General features: G+C 42.1%; 2 protein-coding genes across 3 annotated transcripts in view; both read right to left on the bottom strand.

Moving 5' to 3' along the window:
* slc45a3 (solute carrier family 45 member 3) overlaps positions 1-7,059 on the bottom strand; it is a 125,629-nt gene extending 118,570 nt beyond the window's left edge. The window contains exon 1 of one of the 2 annotated variants that reach the window (XM_034177016.1): positions 6,973-7,059. The gene's annotated coding sequence lies outside the window, so the exon portion shown is untranslated. The remainder of the gene's footprint in view (positions 1-6,972) is intronic. The other variant, XM_034177017.1, reaches the window with a different exon arrangement.
* A 9,576-nt stretch (positions 7,060-16,635) lies between these two features.
* c8h12orf4 (chromosome 8 C12orf4 homolog) overlaps positions 16,636-26,591 on the bottom strand; it is a 53,583-nt gene continuing 43,627 nt past the window's right edge. The window contains exons 13-14 of the mRNA XM_034177018.1: positions 23,307-23,374; positions 16,636-17,193 (exon numbers count right to left, since the gene is read on the bottom strand). Of these exons, the coding sequence (XP_034032909.1) occupies positions 17,101-17,193; positions 23,307-23,374 (161 nt within the window). The 3' untranslated portion in view covers positions 16,636-17,100. The remainder of the gene's footprint in view (positions 17,194-23,306; positions 23,375-26,591) is intronic.

Genomic DNA, 26,591 nt, shown 5'->3' with positions numbered 1-26,591 from the left:
ATTGAATTGAGCAAAGCCACTGCAAATTAAATGTTATGCATTTATAGTATTTAATTGAAATATACCAATTTGTGGCAATGCTCGGTGATGCAGCAATTCTCACCTTTTTGTAGGATTTTTCAGTAGAGTGGTCTGATACTGGCAGCATACAATTCATAAGGTACAAATACGTGTGAATGTATTATATTAACAAACATCACACCCACCAGCTGTTTTTAAAAAGAAATGAAGGATATAAACAATTACTCATCAGCAAACAAGGTGCACCTCGTAATCCAGAGTACTTTGAGATGCACAACCTTAAAAATCATTTTAAACTGCAAAGTCTTGAGCCTGTTTAAGTAACTTGGTGTCCTTGACAATGGGTGATTATCTTGCACTTGGCTTGAAGGTATATTAGACTGTCAGAAAGTAGTTAAGAGAGCAGCCAGCTGGTCTAGCAACAGCATCCCACATCAAAAGCTTTTCTGTTGTTGTTGAGCAGATGAGTACTGCAAATAGCAGCACAAGACCCTTCTAGGAAAAAAATGTAAGACAAATAGTAAGTAGTACATTTGTACTAGCTTGATCAATGGGACTTCTATTCAATAACTGTGATAAGTCATACTTTTGGATGAAGGCAGCATAGCCCACAGGTTATAAGATCACACAATGTCTGCAAAGGACACAAAAATTGTATAATCCCAAAGAATTAAAGGCAGGTTTGTTGTCAGATATATAAATGGAAGACTTGAGAAGAAGAGCGGATGGGGCCAACAAGACTAAAGGGGAGTCTATTTTCCAGGGTGGAATGAATAACACACTTGAGTGGTCGATGGCGAGGGGAAAGAAGTCTCTGTACAACAGCAGAATCAAAGTCATGGTGACAATAAGAGTCCCTCTGTCATGGGTTACAACTGTTTAACCTTTTGATCGGCTTCCTTCTTAATGTGGTTTTGAGTCTCAGAGGGCTCTGATAGAAGCCCAAGAACCAGATTCACAAAAAAGCTGAAGGGAGTGGAAACTTTTAGTTGACAACTGCAGCATAGTTGAGAACCTGCTTACATTGTTGAAAATGTATTTTCCAGTTCCTGTCAGTTTAGTCTCTAGAATCTCTTGACAGCACAATGGAACAGTGGTTAGCACTCAATTCCACCAATGCCCAGTCCTTTTGTGTGGACTTTGTATGTTCTACCCGTGTCTTTGTGAGTTTCCAACAAGACAGTTTCCTCCCACCATCAAAACATGGACATTAGTTTTCAAACTGCTTTCACTGCCCTTGACCAATGTAGTGGATACAGGTCTAGAGTTGGTCACTGGGCACCTGTCTATTAGATACAGAGTGGCCCATGCTCACATAACTTCTGTCCTCTGCTGGTTGACACTTTCCCCTACCATTATATAGGCCCAGCAAACTACCAGCATAAACCTGGAGATTTTTTTTTCCATAAAAGCAGTGCCAGTTACACAGCAAATAGTATTATTCATAATTATATTTTACTTACAATTAGCAATTTACCATGGTGGCTTAGTGGTTAGCACTGATGCCTCACAGCAAGAAGGCCGTGGGATCACTTCCCGTCCTTTCTGTGTGTAGTTTGCATGTTCTCCCCGTGTCTGTGTGGGTTCCCTCCAGATGCTCCTGCTTCCTCCCCCAGCCAAAGACAAGCATTTTTGGTGCATTGGAAACTCTAAATTGACCGCGTCTGGGTGTGACTGTGTTTGTTTGTCTATATATGGCCCTGCAACAGACTGGTGTCCTGTCCAGGTTGTACCCCGCTTCACACCCTATGACTGCTGGGTTAGGCTCCAGCCACGCCATGACCGTTAATTGGAGTAAGTGAGTACAGAAAATGGATGTGGAATTTACCATTAGCTGAGTGCACCTCAGTTGATTTTCCCAAAAACTCTCACCTGGCTGCATTTTGAGCAGGAGAGTCCTCCTCACCATCCAGCACAAGTCAAGAAGAGCCATTTTGCTGCAGCCCCAGGTGCATATCTGCATGAATCCAGGCAGAACTCTTACTGATATCTGCGATTAATTTTTTTGTTTGTTTGTTTTAGTGCTCTGTAAGAAAACTGAACACAAAGTTGCATGCAGTCATGCGCACCAGGCCTTGCGAAGCTTTGCAGCACAGCATCTCTGCATGGGACATTCAGCACAAATGCTCTTGAACTCCTCGAGTCATTTCCACCCATGCACAGCTCAGCTAACCCCAGTTCATCTCTCAACTCCTTACAGGTAAATTATTCTTCATATAATAGTTTTTGTTTGTTTTTTGTGCATGAAGTCAAAATTTCATGGAAAATTACATGCACTGCTACAGCCACCAGGGAATTCTGAGCCAAGGAACAGTCAAGCAAAGAGAGTGTTCTGAGAAGGTTGAGGCAGTAGTTTGAGGAGCTGATGAATGAAGACAAAGGGACAAAAGACTGGATAACATGGACAGCAAAAAAACAGAAAGTGCAACTGATTAAGGATGAAGTAAGGACAGCTAACAAGAGGATCAAGAGTGGAAAGGCAGTTGGTCAAGATGACAAAGCAGTGAAGGTGTGAAAACATTTATAAGATGACCCAAGCTTTGCATTCTCAGGGTGCAGGACTACTTTGTGTCCCTAGGGTGACTAAGAAGTCTGCAGGTCAAAGAGCTTTCTCTTATCATGCCCCTGTTCTGTGGAATGATCTCCCTGCATCAATAAAACAGTCAGATTCTATAGAAACTTTCAAGTCCTGACTTAAGACACTTATTTTCCCTTTTGTATGGCTAGCATACTGGCATAGTATGTTACTATGCATTTTACTCTTTTAAATTCATTTTATTAGGAAATGGAGCGTGCCGCGGCCTCAACTTTATCTAAATTCTGGGTCTTTTAGTGAAGCTTAGGGCTTGTGGCCGGTGATCACCTTAGTATTTCTTTTGTTCTTCTTGTTGCTTAATGCTGACAAATTATACTGTATCTGTTGTCTTTCTGATGCTTGATTCTGTTTTTTTTCTCTCTCTCTGTCTGTGGTGTGGCTCCATCCAGAGATGGGTGTGGTGTCTGCTTCTGAAACCCTCCTGTTCTGTGCACTGGCAACATTTCCTGTATATTCATTTTGTGAATTGTTTTGTAATTTCTGTCGACAGCATGGCCCAAGCAGAGGGTCACCCCTTTGAGTCTGGTCTGCTTGAGGTTTCTTCCTCAGAGAGAGTTTTTCCTTACCACTGTCACCTGTGTGCTTGCTCTGGGGTTACTTGTGTGAAGCACCTTGAGGCAACATTGTTGTGACTTGGTGCTATATAAATGAAATAAATTCAACTGAATTAGATGACAGTGGAGTTTATAAGCCAGACTGTTGAATAAAATCTTGAAACATGAGAGGATGTTTGAGGAGTGGGGGGGGGGGGGGGGAGTCCTGATTTTGAAGATCAAAAATTTATGTGCAGAACCGCAGTAACTACAGAGGCATTATGGTGATTGGCCACAGCATTAAGTTATGGGAAAGAGTAGAAGCTAGGCTTAGAAAGGGAGGGAAGATCTCTGAGCAGCAATATAGTTTCATGTCAAGAAAGAGCACTACACATGCAATGTTTGCTCTGAGAGTGCTGATGGGGAATTATAGAGAACGTCAAAAGGACTGTGTGTTTGTGGATTTAGAGAACGTGTATGACAGGGTGCCAAGGGAAGAGTTGTGGCATTGTATGAGGAAGTCTGGAGTATGTGACAGTGGTGCAGGATGTATACAAGGACAGTGTGACAGAGGTGAGATGCAAAGTAGGAATGATAGATGCATTCACAGTGGAGGTGGAGAGGTCTTTTATCAACTGGCTCAAAGCCCTTTCTTGTGTGCAATGGTGATAGACAGTTTGTAAGATGAGCTCAAACGCAAGTCTCCATAGGGTATCATATTTGCAGATGCCATTGTGATCTCTAGTGAAAGTAGAGAGCAGGTTGAAATACTCTCTGGAGAGCAGGGGAATGAAAGACAGTAGGAACAAGACCAAGTACGTGTGTGAATAAGGGGGAAGGTGGTGAAGGTAGTTTAAATACTTGGGGTAAACTATCCAAAGTATTGGAGAGTGTGGTAGAGAGGTGGAGAAGACAGCACAGACTGATACCTGTAAGAGTGAACAGGAATGTTTACAAGACAGTAGTGAGACCTACTGTGTTGTACAGCATAGAGACAGTGGTGCTAACAAAAGACAGGAGGCAGAGCTGAAGATGCTGCAGTCTTCAACGTGGGTAATATGGATCAAGACAAAGTCAGAGAGGAGAGAATGAGCTGGTTTGGACATGTGCAGAGCAGTGACCCAGGGTACATAAAGAGAAGTAGCTCGAGGATGAAGAAACTAGGAAAGAGGAGTAGATGGAGGCCAAAGAGGAGTTTTATGAAGGTGCGGAGAGGGGACATGCAGGTGTTTGGTGCGAGAGAAAGATACAGAGGACAGGGCGACAGAACAGACGATCTGCTGTTCTGACTTCTTACAGGAACAGCCAGTAGGAGGAGGAAGAAGAAGAACTTCTGATAGCTGGGTCCAGGGTGCCACTGAAAGCCTAGATGTTTGTCTTTATCCAGTACAACCACAAACAAAGACTGCATCCAAGTTATCCACTGTCTACACAAAGATCACAACATTGGCCACAAAGGCATTTCAGTAAACCTTTCCTCACCAACAACTTCACATAAGCCGCTGGTTTCCACAACCCCACACAAAATCCAGTTGATGAATCCAACTAGATGAAGAATTCATTCTTAATGGCTACTGATCTGGTACCATATGCCACCAACTTTGTACAGCATCCAATAACAAACCACCACGACTGCACTGCATTCAATAAGAATCTGCAGTAATTATTGCAAGATAAACGGCATTGAAGCTGTAGAGGAGGCAGAAGATCAATCAAGCTCAAAACTTAAGGTTAGGTTCAGGTAAGGTTGTGCATGAACCGTGACAATAGGTAGTTTAAAGGCAGTGGATATCTGTATGTAGCCGTTGTCACGTACCGAGATTACTCCAGTACCAGATTTGTATATTCGCTATCCGCGCATGTGTGAAAAACAGGGAGTTTGTTCTGTACTGAGTTTACCCTTTCTGTGTGTGGAAAGGACAGAGCTGGTTTCAATTCATGGAAAATAATAAATAAATAACCTGCTTGTAAACCTGATTTTGGTCTGCACACAGAAAGGGTAAAGTCAGTACAGAATAAACGTAATGTTTTTTTGTGCATGCGTAGATAGTGAATACATAAATCTGATACGGATACCATCTCAGTACGCAACAACTTATTCGTATAGTGAAATAACATTGGTATGTTTCTCTCATTGGTCAATTCAGTACTTTACCGTTTCCCATAATCCCCATGGCGGCCCCTTGCGCTTCCCAGAATGCACTGCGGCATTCAAGTTGAGATGGTCCTGTACTCTGATGTTGTCCTGTTGCCCATACTTCATGACATTTGTTTACACTGTGCCCTGAACTGGAACTCAGATGAAACTGACCTCTCGCGTAAGTCATGCACCGCAAGATGGTGCGAGATTCACAACTGCGAAACGGAGAATATAGTTCGTGTGATCATGAGGCTACATACATATTTGCTAGTGATAAGTAGATTCCAAACCTGTTAACCACAACTACTAATCCTAACCCCAACAATAACCCCTAACCATAACAAGGCTGCGCTAGATATAAATTCTCGAGGTTGGGCATTACCCCAGCGCCCTCTAGTGGCCATTTTTTGTCTGCAAAAACGTTGCCAAAGTCTCTACAAATACATGTAATTTGGCCACTTTTCAAAGGGGTCACTCGTCATTAAAGTCAATTCAATGTACAATGGTTAATTTCAGGTCAGCTTGGTGTATAAATCTCATCGTTGCAGGCAATGATAGCGATCATCTGGCAGACAGAAGCAAGCTAGAGACAAAACCAAACCAGCTGATTTCAACGCAACAGCATACAAAAGTACTGAAGCTGAAGTATGAAGTCTTGCCTTCAGATTGGCCACTTCGCCAAGAAGTGCTGACTTCGAGAATAGAATTTGTAATTATTAATACGGCCACTTCTTATCTTCATTAAGAATGGGTACTGTACTAATATCAAATCACAATTTTTGTGTGGTAGAGTATCAATAGCAAAGGACTAAATAATAATATCTTAAGATCCTACTAACTTTCCAGGAACAACTGACTGACTTTTATTTTGGTAATAAAATATATTACAAGGATAAAACACAATAAAGAAAAAAAAAAAAAGGAGGATGCATGTTTACACTGCGGTTTTCACATTTTTTTTCTATTATGACTTGTAACTGAAATAGTTCAGAGCAACTTTCCAAAATAAGACTAGCGACCACAAACGTCCACGTGTCCTCAGAGTGGGGACACACTGTCCACCCGGGTAGTGTGTGAACTTTAGTTTTTTGTTTTGTTTTTTTTTTTGCCACCATGGGCACTTGGCGCTGCATCGCTGTGAGGACAACCTGCAGTGGAAGAAAAAACAAAAACAAAAACTTCTGGAAAAACACCACGCAGCCACTATGAGACACAGCAGGGGTGGTGGCCAAGTGGTCAATGCGCTTGGTTTCAGTTCAGAAGGTTCCGAGTTCAAATCCCACCCCTGCCACATTTCTCCATGTAATGTGGAGTTGCGTCACGAAGGGCATCCGGCGTAAAACTTGTGCCAATTCAACAAGTAGATCCACCTTGGATTTGCTGTGGCGACCCCAAGTGCAAAACAAGGGAGCAGCCGAAGGGACTTACTTAGTCACAAAGTGCAACAAAACCCCAGCACAAACTTACATTTCCACCAACAAAATCATTCGTTGTTTTCACCAACCCCACATCGAAACTAAACCGCTATCCGCGGTTTCTACGGAGACGAGGCAGCCACAGACACAACGGACACATTTAACCGACGGAGCAAAGTTACCAAGAAAAACCACACAGACGCGTCTGACACACACAAGAACACAGCGCCATCATTGCACGAAGCGGGTATAAACGTAAAAGTTCACCTTACAAGTAAAGCGCGACCCCAAAGAATCCATGCAGCGAGTTGCTGGTGCAGCCTCCGAATCACTGCTGTTGCTCAAGTTGAGCAGCTCCCAGCTGTGACAAACAGCGCCGTCAAGCGCCGGAAAACGCAGCCGAGGAGACTTCCGGTCTCTTTTTCAAAATAAACAGATGCGCAACTTAAGCCACCGTTTGCTGAATAAATATTCAAAGTATAGTCGATCCTTCCTAAAGTATTTTTGCTATATTGCTTGACATGCTCTATTTACACCTCTATAGCCAAGGTTGGGTAGGATTACTTTGAAATGTAATCCAAAAGTAATCAGATTACAAGTAATCCAAATGTATGTACATACATACATACATGTAATCTACATGTATTCTTTCAAAGTAATCCTACCCAACCTTGTCTATAGCAACCAAATAATGAAATGCTTTGACATAATGGAAAAATAGTGCCACCTGTGGAAGTGGCAGGGCTGGAAAAAGCACCCATTTTGCAGACAGCAACAAATCATTGGCGCATAATGCGATGGTCACATTAGCTACAAATGGCGGGAATGCGCAGTTTGCTTTGTCGCTTGATGGGCAATCCCGGGGTGTGCACGCTACATCTCCATAGGATGTCATGGACATGATGAGCAAAGCTCTTCAGGATCTCACCATGTCATTTAGGTCCTTCAGACTTTTCATCTACCATCAGTTTGGAGCTTTTTAGGACATTGTTGTCCACTTTGTGGGTTCGTCTGTCATGGGCAGATTTTTTGTGCTATTTCCGGTTTGTGGCTTTGTCTAGAATCGGTTTGTGGCTTTTTACGCCTTGTTATGACAATGTTGTCCGGTTTGTGGCTTTTTCCCCTATGGGCAAATTTTTTTTGTGCCATTTCCGGTTTGTGCCTTCATCTACCACTGAGCGATCTTCACGCATATTACAACCCCAAACTGATGACAAAATATATGAGAGACATTAATTTTATACACAAATAAAATGTTTTGGAGTGTATTTCACCATCTTGGATTATTTTGTTCATTGAGGGTCCACTGGTTCTAACCTCTTCATATTATTTGGTAGTGCATAGAACCCCAAACTGATTACAAAATATATGAGAGACACATTAAAATTATACACAAATAAGCGGTTTTGGAGCATATTCCAACATCTTGGATTATTTTGTTCGGGGAGGGTCCACTGGTCCTAACCTCTTTATATTTGATGGTGTACAAGGTCTCTTAGATAATAAACCGACCCTTTTATTTTATTTTTTTTAACTATATGGATTTGAATGACATGCAATTACACCAATTATGCTTGAACCCTCGTGCGCATGCGTGAGTTTTTTCACGCGTGTCGGTGACGTCATTTCCCTGTGGGCAGGCCTTGAGTGAGATGTGGTCCCGCCCTCTCGGCTGAATTCCTTTGTTTCACACGCTGCTCGAGACGGCGCGCGTTGCTTTATCAAAATTTTTTCTGGACCTGTGAGGAATATCCGAGTGGACACTATTCGAGAAATTAAGATGGTTTTCTGTGAAAAGTTTAACGGCTGATGAGAGATTATGGGGTGTTTCTGTCAGTGTAAGGACTTCCCACGGAGCGGGACGTCCTGCAGCGCTTCCAGGCGCTGTCGTCGGCCTGTTTCGACCTTAAAACATCCTAATTTAAGGCTTAATTCACCCAGGACATCGTGAGAGAACAGAGAAGATTCAGAAGAGGCCGGCATGAGGAATTTATGCGGACATTCCACTGTTTAAGGACATTTTTTTAATGAAAGACGTGCGCGCAAATTCGCCGAAATTCGCCGAGTCGTCACGGAAACGACTCGGCGAATTTGCGCGCACGTCTTTCATTAAAAAAATGTCCTTAAACAGTGGAATGTCCGCATAAATTCCTCATGCCGGCCTCTTCTGAATCTTCTCTGTTCTCTCACGATGTCCTGGGTGAATTAAGCCTTAAATTAGGCAAATCTGTGTGCGCCGCGACAGGAAAAACAGCTCCGTGTTGAAAACCATTTGTAGAATTCAGGCGGCTTTTAGTGGCTTTCAACAAGTGAGTAACTGAGAAATTGTTTAACAGCTTGGGCATGTTCCAACTTGCCCGTTAAGATTTCCAACGGAGGTGTTTTTCCTGCCGCGACCCCCCGCGGTCGGGTCCAGCCCGACATGCGACTCTGCCCGCACGTTCTTTCATTACAAAATGACCGTTAACAATGGAATGTCCGAATAAACTCCTCATGCCGACTTCTTCTGAAAGTTCTCTGTTCTCTGACGACTTACTGCGTCAACAGAGCCTGAAATGTGGAAGTTTTCAACTTGAAACAGCGAGACGCTGCCGCCTCGAAGCGCAGATCGCCGTCAGGCGCCGTGGACCGTCCTTAAAGCGACACTACCAGACCAAAATCTATCATCAGCCGTTAAAATTTTTACCGAAAACCAGCTGAATTTATTGAATGGTGTCCACTCAGTTGTGCCTTACAGTTTTGAAAAAATTTTTATCAAACAAAGCAACAGTCTCTGAGCCATTCCTAAACAATGAAAAAAATCGACGAGCGGGTGGACGACTCCTCACTCAAAGCCTGCCCACAGGCGAATGACGTAACCGACAGGCGTGAAAAAACTCTCGCATGCCCACGAGGGTTCAAGCATGTCTGATGTAATCACACGTGATTCAAATCCATATGGTTTTTGAAAAAATAATAAGGTCGGATACTTTTCTAATAGACCTCGTATATTACAACCCCAAACTGATTTTAAAGTTCACAAATAAATGTAATACTTTGCTAACAAACCACATCCAGTTTTGTTCAGTTTACAAAATAAAACATATGATGCTGTTGACATACACCATTATCACCTTTAATTGTACTGTTGTCTATAAATCTGTTGAATTGAAAAATCAACAAATAATGGTAATTCACCATAATTAAATGTTTTTTTTTATTGTCACACTTTTGTAACATTACTTAACCTACTTTAGTGCAACATATACAGTAGTGTTCAGAATAATAGTAGTGCTATGTGACTAAAAAGATTAATCCAGGTTTTGAGTATATTTCTTATTGTTACATGGGAAACAAGGTACCAGTAGATTCTCACAAATCCAACAAGACCAAGCATTCATGATATGCACACTCTTAAGGCTATGAAATTGGGCTATTAGTACAAAAAATAAATAAATAGAAAAGGGGGTGTTCACAATAATAGTAGTGTGGCATTCAGTCAGTGAGTTCATCAATTTTGTGGAACAAACAGGTGTGAATCAAGTGTACCCTATTTAAGCATGAAGCCAGCACCTGTTGAACATGCTTTTCTCTTTGAAAGCCTGAGGAAAATGGGACATTCAAGACATTGATCAGAAGAACAGCGTAGTTTGATTAAAAAGTTGATTGGAGAGGGGAAAACTTATACGCAGGTGCAAAAAATTATAGGCTGTTCATCTACAATGATCTCCAATGCTTTAAAATGGACAAAAAAAACAGAGACGCGTGGAAGAAAATAGGAAACAACCATCAAAAAAGATAGAATAACCAGAATGGCAAAGGCTCACCCATTGATCAGCTCCAGGATGATCAAAGACAGTATGGAGTTACCTGTAAGTGCTGTGACAGAAGACGCCTGTGTGAAGCTAATTTATTTGCAAGAATCCCCTGCAAAGTCCCTCTGTTAAATAAAAGACATGTGCAGAAGAGGTTACAATTTGCCAAAGAACACATCAACTGGCCTAAAGAGAAATGGAGGAATATTTTGTGAACTGTGTCCAATTCTTTTTGAGATCACTCACCACATTAAAGAACCTAACAGCCCCATAGTTGCACTTCGCTGGTGTTTCCAGAGCCCCTCCACCCCCAACCTCACCGCTTCCCAGTGCTGTGGACCAGAAAGACCTGCAAAGTGATGCAAGCATGTCCATATTTCTGCTGGACAGATCAGTTAATCATGTTGTATATTAGTTTTGAATGGGACATGTGGTGATACAGGTTATTTTGATGTTTTATAGTTGTAAGAAGAATATATCCAGCTCTCTGTACCTGCTAGCAGGCAATGAGGCTCTGGAGCTTTGGAAGCGTGGCTTTGGAGACAGGTCAGAAGGAAGAGGCTTGGACTTTTTTGAGTTTATTTTGAAAATCTTAATGAATTTTCTAGGATAACCTACTATACCTTCAATACAGCAAAAAAAAAAAAAACTTCCACATTTACATTTTTTTCTATGAGTTACTGACACAGAAGTAGCATTTAACTTGAAACTCATACACTAAAATATGAATATCTTTATAGTCAGATATGCATACTATACAAAAGGGTAATAGAATCATGGGTTATGTTATCTCTGTTTTGTCCTCTGTAAAACACCATGTTTCTTTAAATTGTCCTTTTGGCCATTTATCATTTATCTTTGCCAAGATACTGCATACACGCCACTAAAATTTAAAAAAAGGTGCACAATTCTCTGACAATGTCCTACAAACTGATGAGACATCAAACAACTTACACCACAATGACAGGAGGAAAACAGAGAAGGAAGTGCTCAGAATTTGTGAGTACGACTGCAGCACAGGTAGTGTGATGTGTATGCAAGTACAGCTGCAAGCAAGCAGTGGTTTTGTGGTATTTACTGAAGCTCTGACTGCTGGCAAAAGTGACAAGAGACATTCAGAAGTATTTGGGGATATACTATCTACAAATAATCAGTCAAATCTTTAAAATCTCAAGCACAGTGCAGATTGACAGCGAACAGAAGCAAACTACAAAAACAATCACGTGGAAGAGTTTTCAACCAAAGCAGTTAACTACACTTGTTGAAGTGCAGAAACTGAAGACAGCTGCAGTGGAAGACTGGTAGAACATCATCAGTGAGAAGGGAAAAACCTTAGCTAGTGATAGCTACAGGCTCAAGACAATCATTCAAATGCCACTTTATTAGGTACACCTTGCTGGTGCTGGGTTGGACTTCCTTTCACCTTCAGAACTGCCTTAATTCTTTGTGGCACAGATTCAACAAGAGTTGGAAACATTCCTGAGATGTTGGTCCATATTGACATGATAGCGTCACTCAGCCACCCATTCAACTAGTCTGCCCATTCTCCTCTGACATCAACAAGGCATTTTTGTCCACACAGCTGCTGCTCACTGGCTGTCGTCTCTTTTTTGGATCATTCTCTGTAAACCCTGGAGATGGTTCTGTGTGAAAATCCCAGTAGATCAGCAGTTTCTGAAATAATCAGTCCAGCCCGTCTGGCACCAACAACCATGCTACGTCAATGCAATGTTGATGCTCGGTTTTAACTTCAAGTCGTCTTCACCACGTGCACTGAGTTGCTGCCATGTGATTGGCTGATTAGCTATTTGTGTTGGCAGCATGGTGGATTAGTGGTTAGTACTATTGCCTCACAGCAAGAAGGTCATGGGATAGATCCCCACCTGTGGCGTTTCTATGTGGAGTTTGCATGTTCTACCCATGTTTGTGTGGGTTTCCTCCAGGTGCTCCGGTTTGCTTCCACATTTAAAGACATGCAGGTTTGGTGAATTGGAAACTTTATAATTGTCCATGTCTCCCTTGCAAAAAGAGATCTCAATCTCAATGGAACCAACTTGGTTAAATAAAGGTTAAAGTAAATTAAAACAAACAATAGAACAGGTGTACCTAATAAAGTGGCCGGTGAGTGCAAGTGTCCAATTACATTTAATCCTTTGTTCTAAATTAGTACTTTTTATATTCAGGTTGTGGATTTTTGTATCACGCTGACATGAGAGCGAGATAATGATTGTCAAATTGGCATCTTGGAACCACTGCACTCAGACAGACATTGCTCCAGGCCTCTGGCACTCACCATCAGTTGCGCCTGAAATAAACATGTGCATGTTTCAACATGACGCCAACCCAAGAAAATGATCAAACTCTCTCTGGGTGGCTGGCCATCCTGTTTATCTGGATCAACAGAAGGGAACGTGCTTTGATTATGACGCTGTGATCTTTTAATCATCCTCACGCCACCGCTGAACGTGCTGGTGGTAGAACTTTCTGACAAGGTGAATCAATATCAGCCTTTATGAATTAGCTTCCAGTCCAGCACATAAAGTGCAGGAATGTACCAATGAGTGTCAGGAAGTGTAAAGACTATGCAACTGCAGTTAAATCAACAGTAAATAAAACACTCATCCACATAACAATGTGCATTCAGTCAGATTTATGGTTACAACATGAATGTGCACTTTTGATTCAAACGTACATCAAACACATTCAGCATCCAGAACTCGAGGTACAAGACGGCTATCTGTGCTTTCAGTGTATTTGCACAATACATTCATTCAGTCACTTTTCTCATGTTGTCACCTTTGTTACAGAGATAGCAAAGACGGGCGCGCACGCACACACAAGAATGTTATTATAACAACACAAAAGCACATTCATGTCACTCATCTCATCAGCGCTTCATTTCTTTTTTTTTGACCAAGAAAAGACAATTTGATATCAGTTGCCTCTGCATACAGAGCAGATGGCTCTGTGGAATGAGTCAGTTAACCCGTATACAGGCTGGAATTTGGTACCACATGGCCATGTGGATTCAAAGATTATGGCCATGTGGTGAGCTTCTCTGAACATGACCCAGCACTCACGTGCTTCAGTGCTGATGGCCCCAGCAGCAGGAGAAGGACAAGGCGATGCCCACCTGTCACCTGGCTGAGGTAGATAGATGATTACTTTCAAGAGGCAGGGATGGACCAGTTGTCTGTTTTTGGTAGTTACTATCCAGTAGCAAAACTGATTTCAAGGGAAGGTGGATGTTACGTGTGGCACAAATGCACACAGCTGATCTGACCTGTTTGAGTCAAGGTCTGTGCTTCACACCACTTACTTGCACTTACACACCACTTACTTCTGGAACAAACTGCAAATGGACATTGGCTTTGGCCACGGGATTGGCATCCCATCTGGCAGAGTCATAGACTCTCATGCACTTCACCCTACGGTGATGGGGATGAGCACCAGCCCAGCCTCAGGGGCTGTAGAAGACTCCCTTCTATCTCTGGGTTACTCATCCGCCAAACATCATCCCAATTACTTGAGATATCACTGTTTTTACAATGGCTGAAATCTTTGATTTATTCAAACATTCAGCAGATTAGTACCATTCTTCAAGCCCAAGAACCACCTTAAAGTTGAAAGAAGAAGTAAGCTGTATATAGAACCTGAGGCAAATTGGTCTGATTCAAGTTAAGCCACCTTGACACTTGCACAAATTTGCTCCCAGCAATGCTGTGCAATTCATCATGCCAATGCAACCGGCATTGTCCCATCTGACACCATGTTATATAAAATAATCATTTCATTGACGATGATGCATCTGCTCTCAGAACTTGGCTGAAGAAACCATCTCTCATCACTCCCAGAATCATAGAGAAATTATAATAATTATTTATAATATATATGTTGTAATGGATTGGTAAAACAGTTGCATTTTCATTCCTTATGAGTTTGATAATGCTTCTGTAAAATTACATTTATTATAGATGCAACATTTCATCTATAATGGTTCAGATGTGCTGCGGTAATGAAACACATTGACACAGTGTTTTCGAATAGGGTAGGTAATGTTCAGGACTAGTTCACAAAATAAGTGCATGCCAGAAGTTTTGAACATTTCAAAATTTCTTTGCACGCTGGCTCTCAGCCGCGCACAGTTCACATGCAATTTACAACAGTTTACAGCGAGTTTATTCGCTGGCACGCCAGATTGCGTACCAGTGCGGGAATCAAATTTGTGCAAGTGTCAAGGCACTTCTACCTCCCCAGCCAACTGAAACCCATTTACAGCTTTGTGGAACAGGGCAATGCAGGTAATGTGTCGTTTAAACGACACAGACAGGTAATGTGACCAAGAACCACACCCAGGTCTGCATATTAACAGCCCAACTCCACATCACGTTGCAGATGTTCTTGACAGCAGCATGCTTATTGGATAAATTTTATTACAAAGATTAGAGCATGTCATAGGTATTAAAGGCACTGCGCTGCGGTGGTTTGAATCATATTTGTCTAATAGATTACAGTTTGTTCATGTAAATGGGGAATCTTCTTCACAGACTAAAGTTAATTATGGAGTTCCACAAGGTTCTGTGCTAGGACCAATTTTATTCACTTTATACATGCTTCCCTTAGGCAGTATTATTAGACGGTATTGCTTAAATTTTCATTGTTACGCAGATGATACCCAGCTTTATCTATCCATGAAGCCTGAGGATACACACCAATTAGCTAAACTGCAGGATTGTCTTACAGACATAAAGACATGGATGACCTCTAATTTCCTGCTTTTAAACTCAGATAAAACTGAAGTTATTGTACTTGGCCCCACAAATCTTAGAAGCATGGTGTCTAACCAGATCGTTACTCTGGATGGCATTTCCCTGATCTCTAGTAATACTGTGAGAAATCTTGGAGTCATTTTTGATCAGGATATGTCATTCAAAGCGCATATTAAACAAATATGTAGGACTGCCTTTTTGCATTTACGCAATATCTCTAAAATCAGAAAGGTCTTGTCTCAGAGTGATGCTGAAAAACTAATTCATGCATTTATTTCCTCTAGGCTGGACTATTGTAATTCATTATTATCAGGTTGTCCTAAAAGTTCCCTAAAAAGCCTTCAGTTGGTTCAGAATGCTGCAGCTAGAGTACTGACGGGGACTAGCAGGAGAGAGCATATCTCACCCGTGTTGGCCTCTCTTCATTGGCTTCCTGTTAATTCTAGAATAGAATTTAAAATTCTTCTTACTTATAAGGTTTTGAATAATCAGGTCCCATCTTATCTTAGGGACCTCGTAGTACCATATTACCCCATTAGAGCGCTTCGCTCTCAGACTGCGGGCTTACTTGTAGTTCCTAGGGTTTGTAAGAGTAGAATGGGAGGCAGAGCCTTCAGCTTTCAGGCTCCTCTCCTGTGGAACCAGCTCCCAATTCAGATCAGGAGACAGATACCCTCTCTACTTTTAAGATTAGGCTTAAAACTTTCCTTTTCGCTAAGGCTTATAGTTAGGGCTGGATCGGGTGACCCTGGACCATCCCTTGGTTATGCTGCTTTAGACGTAGATTGTGGGGGGTTCCCATGATGCACTGTTTCTTTCTCTTTTTGCTCCATATGCATCACTCTGCATTTAATCATTAGTGATCGATCTCTGCCCCCCTTCACGGCATGTCTTTTTCCTGGTTTTTTCCCTCAGCCCCAACCAGTCTCAGCAGAAGACTGCCCCTCCCTGAGCCTGGTTCTGCTGGAGGTTTCTTCCTGTTAAAAGGGAGTTTTTCCTTCCCACTGTTGCCAAGTGCTTGCTCATAGGGGGTCGTTTGACCGTTGGGGTTTTTCATAATTATTGTATGGCCTTGCTTTACAATATGGAGCGCCTTGGGGCAACTGTTTGTTGTGATTTGGCGCTATATAAGAAAAAAGTTGATTGATTGAAGTTGATTGATAAATCAGTCTCTTATTGCAAAAGATTAATTGGGTTTGTTGGGTGTGGTCAACTCAAAAAGTGATAATTCCTTCCAAATGCATCTGTTCTGTAAGTGACACTGTAGAGATGCACACGGAATGTTCGTCATTTTCATTGAGTTAAAACATATTCAACATGGAGCTCTGTGCTCCATCATGCTTGCTGTACTTGGTTCTACACATGGAAAGTGGCTGTACCTTTAATAGAAAATGAACACTGGATGGCCCCATGATGTCATTCAAAATATATACATGTGCTAGCAAACATTCACGATGGAGGCTCAAATCAATATCTGTCATGGCTGCTTTGATAAAGTGCAGAATTCAGTCCAAAATGTTTAATTAGTGCCAATTTTAACGTGTGAAGCTACGGGAAAAGAATATTCATCTATGGCATAAACCCGTCTCGACCAGGTTCAAATCTCATTTTTGCTTCTACAATCGGTGCTAGAATGCTCCCATAACATATTTTAAACCAGTGCAAATAATGTGTGTAGACTCTTTGACAATATCCTCTCAAAGTTTCTGCCATTTTCACAGTTACCAGTACAATCAAAACAAAAGTAGTTTGACGTATTTAGGAAGTGGGAGAAAAGTTTGCCATGAATCCAAATTCCTTGGGGGCATAATGTGAAGTGTTCTTGTTCTTCATCAGTTCTTTGATGTAAGCGTGAGGGTAGTGGAGACACGGAAGATCTGAGGCAACATGGTGCTCAACTGGTAGAACATTTCCTCTGAAATACTCTGTCAATTCAAAGAGACACAAAGACATGACCACAGTGAGCAGCAAGGATCCACTGGAAAAAAAATAAAAAAATACAGTGCAGAGCACACAGTGGTTGTTCAGGGTAGATTTTTTCTTTAACAGTGCCTCTACGGACACATTAGCTACAAGCGACACAAGCAAGGAGATGAGCTTCCACTGATTTTCAGTCATAGTGCGATAAGAGATGACTGTCGCTATTCCGTCAGCTAGGCGGGGCCAAAAACAGACGAGAAGTCCATTTTATGCAAATGCTGAGCGATGTGAGACAGCGACTGGTAATCCCAGTGAAGGCAGCCGGGACATCAGACATCAGATGAATGCTTGCTCACACAAAACGATCTAAGATGGTGGAAGAAGCTCTGAAACAGCCGTATTTCTGTAGAAATCTGTTTGCCACTTTTTTCCTCAAACCTTGCAAACATTAGCAAGAAATAAACACTTCTAAATCTAAAAAATGGTGTTTTTGCAACCAGATAATACCTCTGAAGTGATTTACAAGCCATCCTATGAAGAGGTAAGCCTATTAACTAGCAATACAGGAATGTCACTTTGAAAGATGGTGGAATGAAAGAAATCAAGCGAATTTTGGTTCTGTTAAGCAGTCAAGCACCGAGGAAAAAAATGCAAAGTGACAAGGTCGGGTTAAACACTGGGCACAGTAACGCCACGTAACCATGAGCTGGTCACACCTCAGGAACATCCATCAAGCGACAAACGCCAGCTGCTTGCTGCCCTGATTTGTAGTTAATCTGACCGTAGGTTTTCAGGGGTATACGTTTTCTGATTACAAATTGGGTAAAACCGTGTAAAATTCTGTGTGGGCCTGAAAACAGTAACAGCTACAGCAATTTGATAGTTGACCTTGCTGGGCAGTTTCACAATCCACCTCCATTGTGTTTGCCAGGTTTGGTAGACAAAATTTACTTTCGATCCCAATGACCTTAACCTTTACCACAAAACAAACACTTTAATGACAATTCAGGGGTTAACCATCAAATTTGGTGGAAATCATCCAGAGGACCTGAGAGGAGCAGGAGAACTGACGGAGAAGCATTTCTCTAAGTATAGCAGGATACATAATTGTACAGAGGATAACTATTGGTTTAAAAACATATGTGACAAGCTTCAGTACATAAATTTAACATTTAGTCTAACTTAATTGTTTTCAACGATTACAGATATGAATAGTTTTAACTGAAATGATTCATGGAGTTTTTGTCATTCAGGTTTTACCTCTCCAGGAATGAAAATAGTCCATATTAAACTCTTGCACAAATAAGATAATTATTAAAGGAGTCATATTGTGCAAAGTCAGCCGTGTTTTCCTTTTTTCTGCTTTTATGTTTTAATGTGTTTGCGTTTTCATGTTAACCATCCTCAAAGTCCCACAATTCTGACTGTTCTCTCAGAAATTCTTCTGCTATAAACATAATTATGCCCAAAACAACTTGTTGTAAGATTCTGTGACATATGTAACAGAAATAACCCAATACCTGAAAAATTCTTGACCTCAGATTATTCAAAGACACCCCCCCCCCAACCCAACCTCCCTCAATCCTTCACTCAGGATTACCACTCTTTCCCAAAAATCTGAGATAAAATCCTTGAAATGCAAAGTGAAAACTGCTAAATCACACACCAATACCACCAATCTGTTTAATACTTGAGTTAAATAAATATTTCTAAAATATACTCTGCAGCGTTTGTGATCATTAAGAGTTGATAACTAGGGAAACGGGATTATAAAACACAGCTATAATTTCTAAAATTCTTATAAAATTGGTGAGTCCATTAGATTTACAGTAGTGTTCAGAATAATAGTAGTGCTTTGTGACTAAAAAAATTAATCCAGGTTTTGAGTATATTTCTTATTGTTACATGGGAAACAAGGTACCAGTAGATTCAGTAGATTCTCACAAATCCAACAAGACCAAGCATTCATGATAGGCACACTCTTAAGGCTATGAAATTGGGCTATTAGTAAAAAAAAAAAAGTAGAAAAGGGGGTGTTCACAATAATAGTAATGTGGCATTCAGTCAGTGAGTTCATCAGTTTTGTGGAACAAACAGGTGTGAATCAGGTGTCCCCTATTTAAGGATGAAGCCAGCACCTGTTGAACATGTTTTTCTCTTTGAAAGCCTGAGGAAAATGGGACATTCAAGACATTGTTCAGAAGAACAGCGTAGTTTGATTAAAAAGTTGACTGGAGAGGGGAAAACGTATACGCAGGTGCAAAAAATTATAGGCTGTTCATCTACAATGATCTCCAATGCTTTAAAATGGACAAAAAACCAGAGGTGCGTGGAAGAAAACGGAAAACAACCATCAAAATGGATAGAAGAATAACCAGAATGGCAAAGGCTCACCCACTGATCAGCTCCAGGATGATCAAAGACAGTCTGGAGTTACCTGTAAGTGCTGTGACAGTTAGAAGACGCCTGTGTGAAGCTAATTTATTTGCAAGAATCCCCCGCAAAGTCCCTCTGTTAAATAAAAGACGTGCAGAAGAGGTTACAATTTGCCAAAGAACACATCAACTGGCTTAAAGAGAAATGGAGGAATATTTTGTGGACTGATGACAGTAAAACTGTTCTTTTTGGGTCCAAGGGCCACAGACAGTTTGTGAGACGACCCACAAACTGAATTCAAGCCACAGTTCACAGTGAAGACAGTGAAGCATAGTGGTGCAAGCATCATGATATGGGCATGTTTCTCCCACTATGGTGTTGGGCCTATATATCGCATACCAGGTTATCATGGATAAGTTTGGATACGTCAAAATACTTGAAGAGGTCATGTTGCCTTATGCTGAAGAGGACATGCCCTTGAAATGGGTGTTTCAACAAGACAATGACCCAAAGCACACTAGTAACCAAGCAAAATCATGGTTTCAAACCAACAAAATTAATGCCTCACAGATGTGAAGAAATCATGAAAAACTGTGGTTATACAACTAAATACTAGTTTAGTGATTCACAGGATTGCTAAAAAAGCAGTTTGAACATAATAGTTTTGAGTTTGTAGCGTCAACAGCAGATGCTACTATTATTGTGAACACCCCCTTTTCTACTTTTTTTTTTTTACTAATAGCCCAATTTCATAGCCTTAAGAGTGTGCATATCATGAATGCTTGGTCTTGTTGGATTTGTGAGAATCTACTGAATCTACTGGTACCTTGTTTCCCATGTAACAATAAGAAATATTCTCAAAACATGGATTAATCTTTTTAGTCACATAGCACTACTATTATTCTGAACACTACTGTACATTGTGTGAATCATCAAGTATTGACAATAGTTAATGGTTGTGGCAGTGCCAAGGGAGTGGGGGCCCCAAAATCTTATTGTGATAAAGGCTTGGACTGGGTCTGCATGTTGTGCCCATTTAAAAAAAAAAAAGAAAATCCATATTGATTGGTGACAGCAAGTGTTAACAAACACCATGATACTCTTTAGTTCTTCACATCAGAGGCTCTTTTCAAGAAGGATCAACAGTCAAGCTGATGGAATGATGTGAGCCCTGACAGCTGTGACTTTGATGGGGAACACGCTCTGTCATTCTGAGCATCATCACCCATCAAATAAGAATGTTAAGTACCACGTCACACACACCACATGACATGTCTCAATGAAGTGGGGGAAACAATGTTGTACCAGGTGTGCTATTTTTGAGTTGTGGGCTGATCACGTAGCTGACAGGAAACCAAGTCAGAGACCTTTGATGCCACTAATTTCATCATCTTAAACTGTCAACACGTGATCGTTCCACAAGCTCTGCAGCCATCCTCATATTTTATAAAAGTCTCAGGTCTACATCTTCCTGATAACCCTAAATTCAGGCAAGTCACACTTATGCATATTTGACTTATTATTTAAGACTGTACATATACAAGACCAGGGGTGGACAAGTTCGGTCCTTCAGAGCCACCTTCCTGACACTCTTAGTTGTCTCCCTGCTCCAACACACCTGAATCCAATGAAAGGCTCATTAAAAGTCTGCTAACAAGTCTTTCATTGGATTCAGGTGTGTTGGAGCAGGGAGACAACTAAGAGTGTCAGGAACGTGGCTCTCGAGGACCGAACTTGGCCACCCCTGTACTGGACAAACCTTCTGTGGCAAAGCTAGCTAAGGCTAACAAGTCTAAACTGAGTTCAGGTGATTAATTAAAGCATATTTTTGCTGACTGGGTCGTGACTTTAATAACAACTAGTGTGGGTGTTAAAAACTATGACTGACAAACAGCTTCAATAATCATGATTGTTAACACTGTGTTGTTAACATTGCCCAGTCATCCATGCTTACTACGTAGTGCTAAATATGCTAACATACCGATTAAATCCTACAAATTCATTGCTCACTGACATTACAGGAGCCAAAACTTCAATTATTTAATATATGCATTAAAAAGCTCAGAAAGGAGCTATGGGTCTATTAGCAGCTGATGCTAGTGGCCTTTCCGCAACTATAATAAGTGGGTATAGAAAGTGAATGAATGCTAGTGGCCTTTTTTGTGGCTAGACGCCTGTTGTCAGTCAAATCAAACACGCTTCCAAATATGTTCAACTTTATGGCTTAAAGTGATTTAAATTGAGTTACATAAAAACTCACTGCCCTTACAGTTGTGATCAAAGGGAAAAGTTACAGAGGCCGTAACTAGTTTTTATAACAGGCTGTAAGCATGGCTAATTCTCCTGTAACATTTGAGTTTTTAACACGAGATGATATGGGGATTCACTTGCTTTGGAAGCTGGCCTCAAGTGGCCATTTGAGGCACTGCAGCTTTTAGCACTTCTGTGTTGGCTTCATTTTTCAGCACTGGAGGTTGCCGCCAAGCAGCAAACCCCGACAGTGTCAGATGAAGCCAATGCAGTGCAGTTCCTTGACTGGCCACTTGAGGCTGGCTCCAAAACAAAGCACTTTTCCATAAGAGTCTGTGTTAAGCGTCCAATTTTAGAGCAGAAATAAACATGTTTACACCCTAGTACAAAAAACGATTTTGGTCTATGGATAGTTTCCTCCTCTGTGATAACTGTACAGTCGGGGTGGGGGGGAGTGACGTTTTAAGCCACAAAGTTCTGTAAATTTGGGGACGTGGTCACTCTGAGTGACAGGGGCTGAGCCCAGCGTCTCGTCTTAGTTCAGAGTCCACTCGATTATGCAGCTGGTAGTGGAGCACTGTGTCTGTTTTGAGTATTTTATTACAAACACCTGGAATAATACAGCTGATGGTGTGGTGAAACATCCTAACAGATCATCTAAGAAGACTCTGTAGCAGTATTTGCGTCGAGTGAAACTCTCATCGGATTTAATGTTGTATGCTCACGGCATTAGCACTTTCAGAAGCTGTCGGTAACTTCATCTGTTAGGTCCCCTGAATGCATGATTACTCAGAAAATAAGCAGCTCATAACTTTTAATGTACACAACAAAGTAAATCTTTAGAACAACCACCACGCAATCCCTACAAATATGATTTAATAAACACTGAAACTTAGGTTAGGTGGTTCGAACTGTAAGAGAGGAGTGCATTCAGGCATCTTTCATCACACATGGAGCACCCCATGCTCCACCCCTTTATGCGTTAATGAGTTCATCAGGCAGCCCTGTGGACATGGCAAAGCCCAAAACACAGCAGCTTCATATCGGCTGTTCCAGGTCTTTACAGAAAACCAGTGGGTGACGTCATACAGGCTTTGACCAGTATATATATGGTCTATGGTTGCCACCTATTTAAAGGCAGACCTATAAGTTCAAACTCCTGTTTGTTTTGTTGCATTTTCTGGTAAGAATATACATCACTAAAGGGAGGTGCACATCAATTTTCTTTTTATCACATATTTATGTGGGCGAGTCTTCGAAATCTCTTTATTCCACATGGTAAAGAGTCTAATCTATGCTTTATGATATCTTTCAAATGACTGATCTCAGTCTGCTTTTACATGTACTGCAAGCACAGGTGTGCCTTTTGTGGTTGTGTGTACAATAAAGCCGCTTGGATTAACATACATCATTCCTGACAGGCGTTTGTTTAAAAAATAAAGGACAAACCTCAATTATGAGCCGTGAGACTAGTTATAGACTCTGCTCTCACCTTTGGCACTAGAAACTGGACTGTACGTGATAAACCCCCATCCCATGAGGCCATCTCCATCATGAAACCTGCAAATTAAACACAACAGCTCACAAATAAATTAATTAAAAAACCCCATCCCATGAGGCCATCTCCATCATGAAACCTGCAAATTAAACACAACAGCTCACAAATAAATTAATTAACAAAAAATAAGAAAAAAATACACCATTAGTACACAGTTGACAGAGAAATATAATGTGAACTGCAAATTAATGTTTTAGGCAGTATTAAAGTGTTTCAGGAGGAATTTATGGTATTTTGTTCAGTACCTTGTACAGTAGGTAGGTCACTGGGATAGGAGTTAGGGTACCAATATTTTGACCTAGGTTTGATTCTTGGTCACACAACCTGTGTTCTTGGACAAGACTCTTCATCTGCATTGTCTCAGTCCATCCAACTGTCCAGCGGAAGTTGTAGAGTCTCATCTGTTTCACACGAAGGAACCCAGGGACAAGCTTGCTACCAATGTCCTCAGGCCTATATAGGCGTTATTTCACTTCCTTTTGATTAGTACCTCTGCCTGTCCGACTCTTTGGTCAACAGCAAAATACCTAATAAACTAATGCAGAGATTTTCATGCAGAAATACATGGTCCCCAGAGGAAGAATGCACATACTTGGATCACCATGATGCTTTTCTCTAATATCCAAGTCCTCTATATATGATCTCCCATCCAGCAGGATGGGAGGCCAGTCCACTGCAGGTTACTTTCCGAGGCAAGGCTGGTACCCATTTGCAGCTGGGTGGACTGAGACAATGCAGATGAAGTGCCTTGTCCAAGAACAAAGACAGGCATCAGGTCTGGGAATCAAACTCATGTCCACATATTGGTGGCCCAACTCCTTAACCCACTGAGCTACCTGCTTCTTTAACATCACTATCAGTAAAATATGTCAGTAATATAATCACATTTAAGGCCCAGATTCTCATCAGCTTGAACACAAACATACTTGCAAACAAACATTATACAGTGCATCTGGAAAGTATTCACAGCACTTCACTTTTTCCACATTTTGTTATGTTAGCCTTATTCCAGAATGGATGAAATTCTTTTTTTTTTCCCTCAAGATTAGACAAACAATACCCCACTATGACAACATGAAATTTTTTGGGGGGAGATTTGTCTGTAGGCCTCCGAGACAGGATTGTCTCAAGGCACAAATCTGGGGAAGGGTACAGAAACATTTCTGCTGCTTTGAAGGTCCCAATGAGCACAGTGGGCTCCATCATCCGTAAATGGAAGAAGTTCGGATCCACCAAGACTCTCCTTAGAGTTGGCCGCCCGTCTAGACTTAGCCATCCGGGGAGAAGGGCCTTAGTCAGGGAGGTGACCAAGAACCTGATGGTCACTCTGTCAGAGCTTCAGCATTCCTCTGTGGAGAGAGGAGAACCTTGCAGAAGCTAGCTCTGGGGGTGTGGAATGTCACCTCGCTGTGGGGGAAGGAAATGGAGCTTATGTGGTAGATGGAATACTACCAGTTAGATATGGTGGGCCTCGCCTCCACTCACAGCCTCAGCTCTGGAACCACTCTCCTTGATATGGGTTAGACCTTATTCTTCTCTGGAGTTGCCCAGGGTGTGAAGCACCGGACGGGTGTGGGGATACTCACAAGGCTCCGGCTGAGCGCTGCTGTGTTGGAGTTTACCCCAGTAGACAAGAGAGTCGTCTCCCTGCACCGTGTGGTTCAAGGAGGCAGGTTGTGGGAGAAAAACTCTGACTGTTATTTGTGTGTATGCACTGAATAGCAGTTCAGAGTATTCAGTCTTCATAAAGTCCCTGGCTGGAGTCCTGCATGGGGCTCCAGTGGGAGAATCCATTGTTCTGCTGGGGAACTTCAACTTCCGGCGGAGCTTTTCTGGCATCGCTGTGGAGGTTGGGGGCATTGAACCAAAATGGACAATGTCCAAAGCTTCTATTGCTGAAGCTACAGCAGGGAGCTGTGGACTTAAGGTCTTAGGTACCTCCAGGGGCAGTAACCCTCGAACACCATGGTGAACACCGGTGGTCAGGGAAGCCGTCCAACTGAAGGAGGAGTCTTTCTGGGATATGTTATCTCAGAGGACTCCAGAGGCCATTGCAAGGTACCGACAGGCCTGAAGGGCTGCAGCTTCTGTTGTGGGGGTTGGCAAAGCAGCAGGTGTGGGAGGAGTTCAGAGCAACCATGGAGACAGACTTTCGGTTGGCACCAAGGTGCTTCTGGTGGACCATGTGGCACCTCAGAAAAGGAAAACGGAGAACCATCCAAGCTGTCTACAGTAAGGATGGGACTCTGTTGACCTCAACTGAGGAGGTAATTGAGGGCTAGAAGGAATACTTTGAGGAACTCCTGCATCAGACTGGAGTGCCCTCTATAGTAGGGGCAGAGCTGGAAGCTGATGGGGGATTATCATCCATTTCCCTGGTGGAAGTCACTGAGATAGTCAAACAACTCTGCAGCGGAAAAGCCCCAGGGGGTGATGAGATCTGTCCAGACCTGCTGAAGCTTCTGGGTGTGCAGAGACTGTCTTGGATGAGATGTCTCTTCAACATTGCATGGAGGTCTGGGACAGTGCCAGTGCAAACTGGTTTGGTGGTCTCCATATTTAAAAAAGGGGACCAGAGAGTGTGTGACAACTACAGTGTGTGAGAACTACCTCAGTCTGAACAACCAGCTCTTGACCCTCACAAAAATCCTGGAGGGAGCCTGGCAGTATGCCCATCCACTCTACATGTGTCTTGTGCACTTGGAAAAGGCATATGATCGGGTACCCCAGGAGATGCTGTGGGAGGTGCTGCAGGAGTACGAAGTGAGGGGTCCCTTCTCAGGGCATCCAATCTCTGTACACACAAAGCGAGAGCTACGTTCCAGTTCTTGGCAGTAAGTCGGACTTTGTTTCCGGTGTGGGTTGGCCTCCACCATGGTTGCGCCATCACCAATTCTGTTTGTGATATTCATGGACAGGCTATCGAGGCATAATTGGGGGAGGAGGATCTTCAGTTTGGTGGGCTGAGAGTCTCATCACTGCTTTTTGTAGATGCTGTGGTAATGTTAGCATCATCAGCCTGTGATCTCCAGCACTCACTGGGTAGGTTCGCAGCCGAGTGTGGAGTGGCTGGGATGAGGATCAGTACCTCTTAATCTGAGGCCATAGTGCTCAGCAGGAAACCAATGAACTACCTACTGCGGGGAGGGAATGAGGTCTTGCTCTAAGTGAAGGAGTTCAAGTACCTTGGGGTCTTGTTCACAAGTACAGCATTTGCTT

Source organism: Thalassophryne amazonica, chromosome 8 (assembly GCF_902500255.1).
Source record: "Thalassophryne amazonica chromosome 8, fThaAma1.1, whole genome shotgun sequence".
In the NCBI taxonomy this organism is placed as follows: Eukaryota; Metazoa; Chordata; class Actinopteri; order Batrachoidiformes; family Batrachoididae; genus Thalassophryne; species Thalassophryne amazonica.
This window is presented reverse-complemented; position numbering and strand designations above follow the sequence as displayed.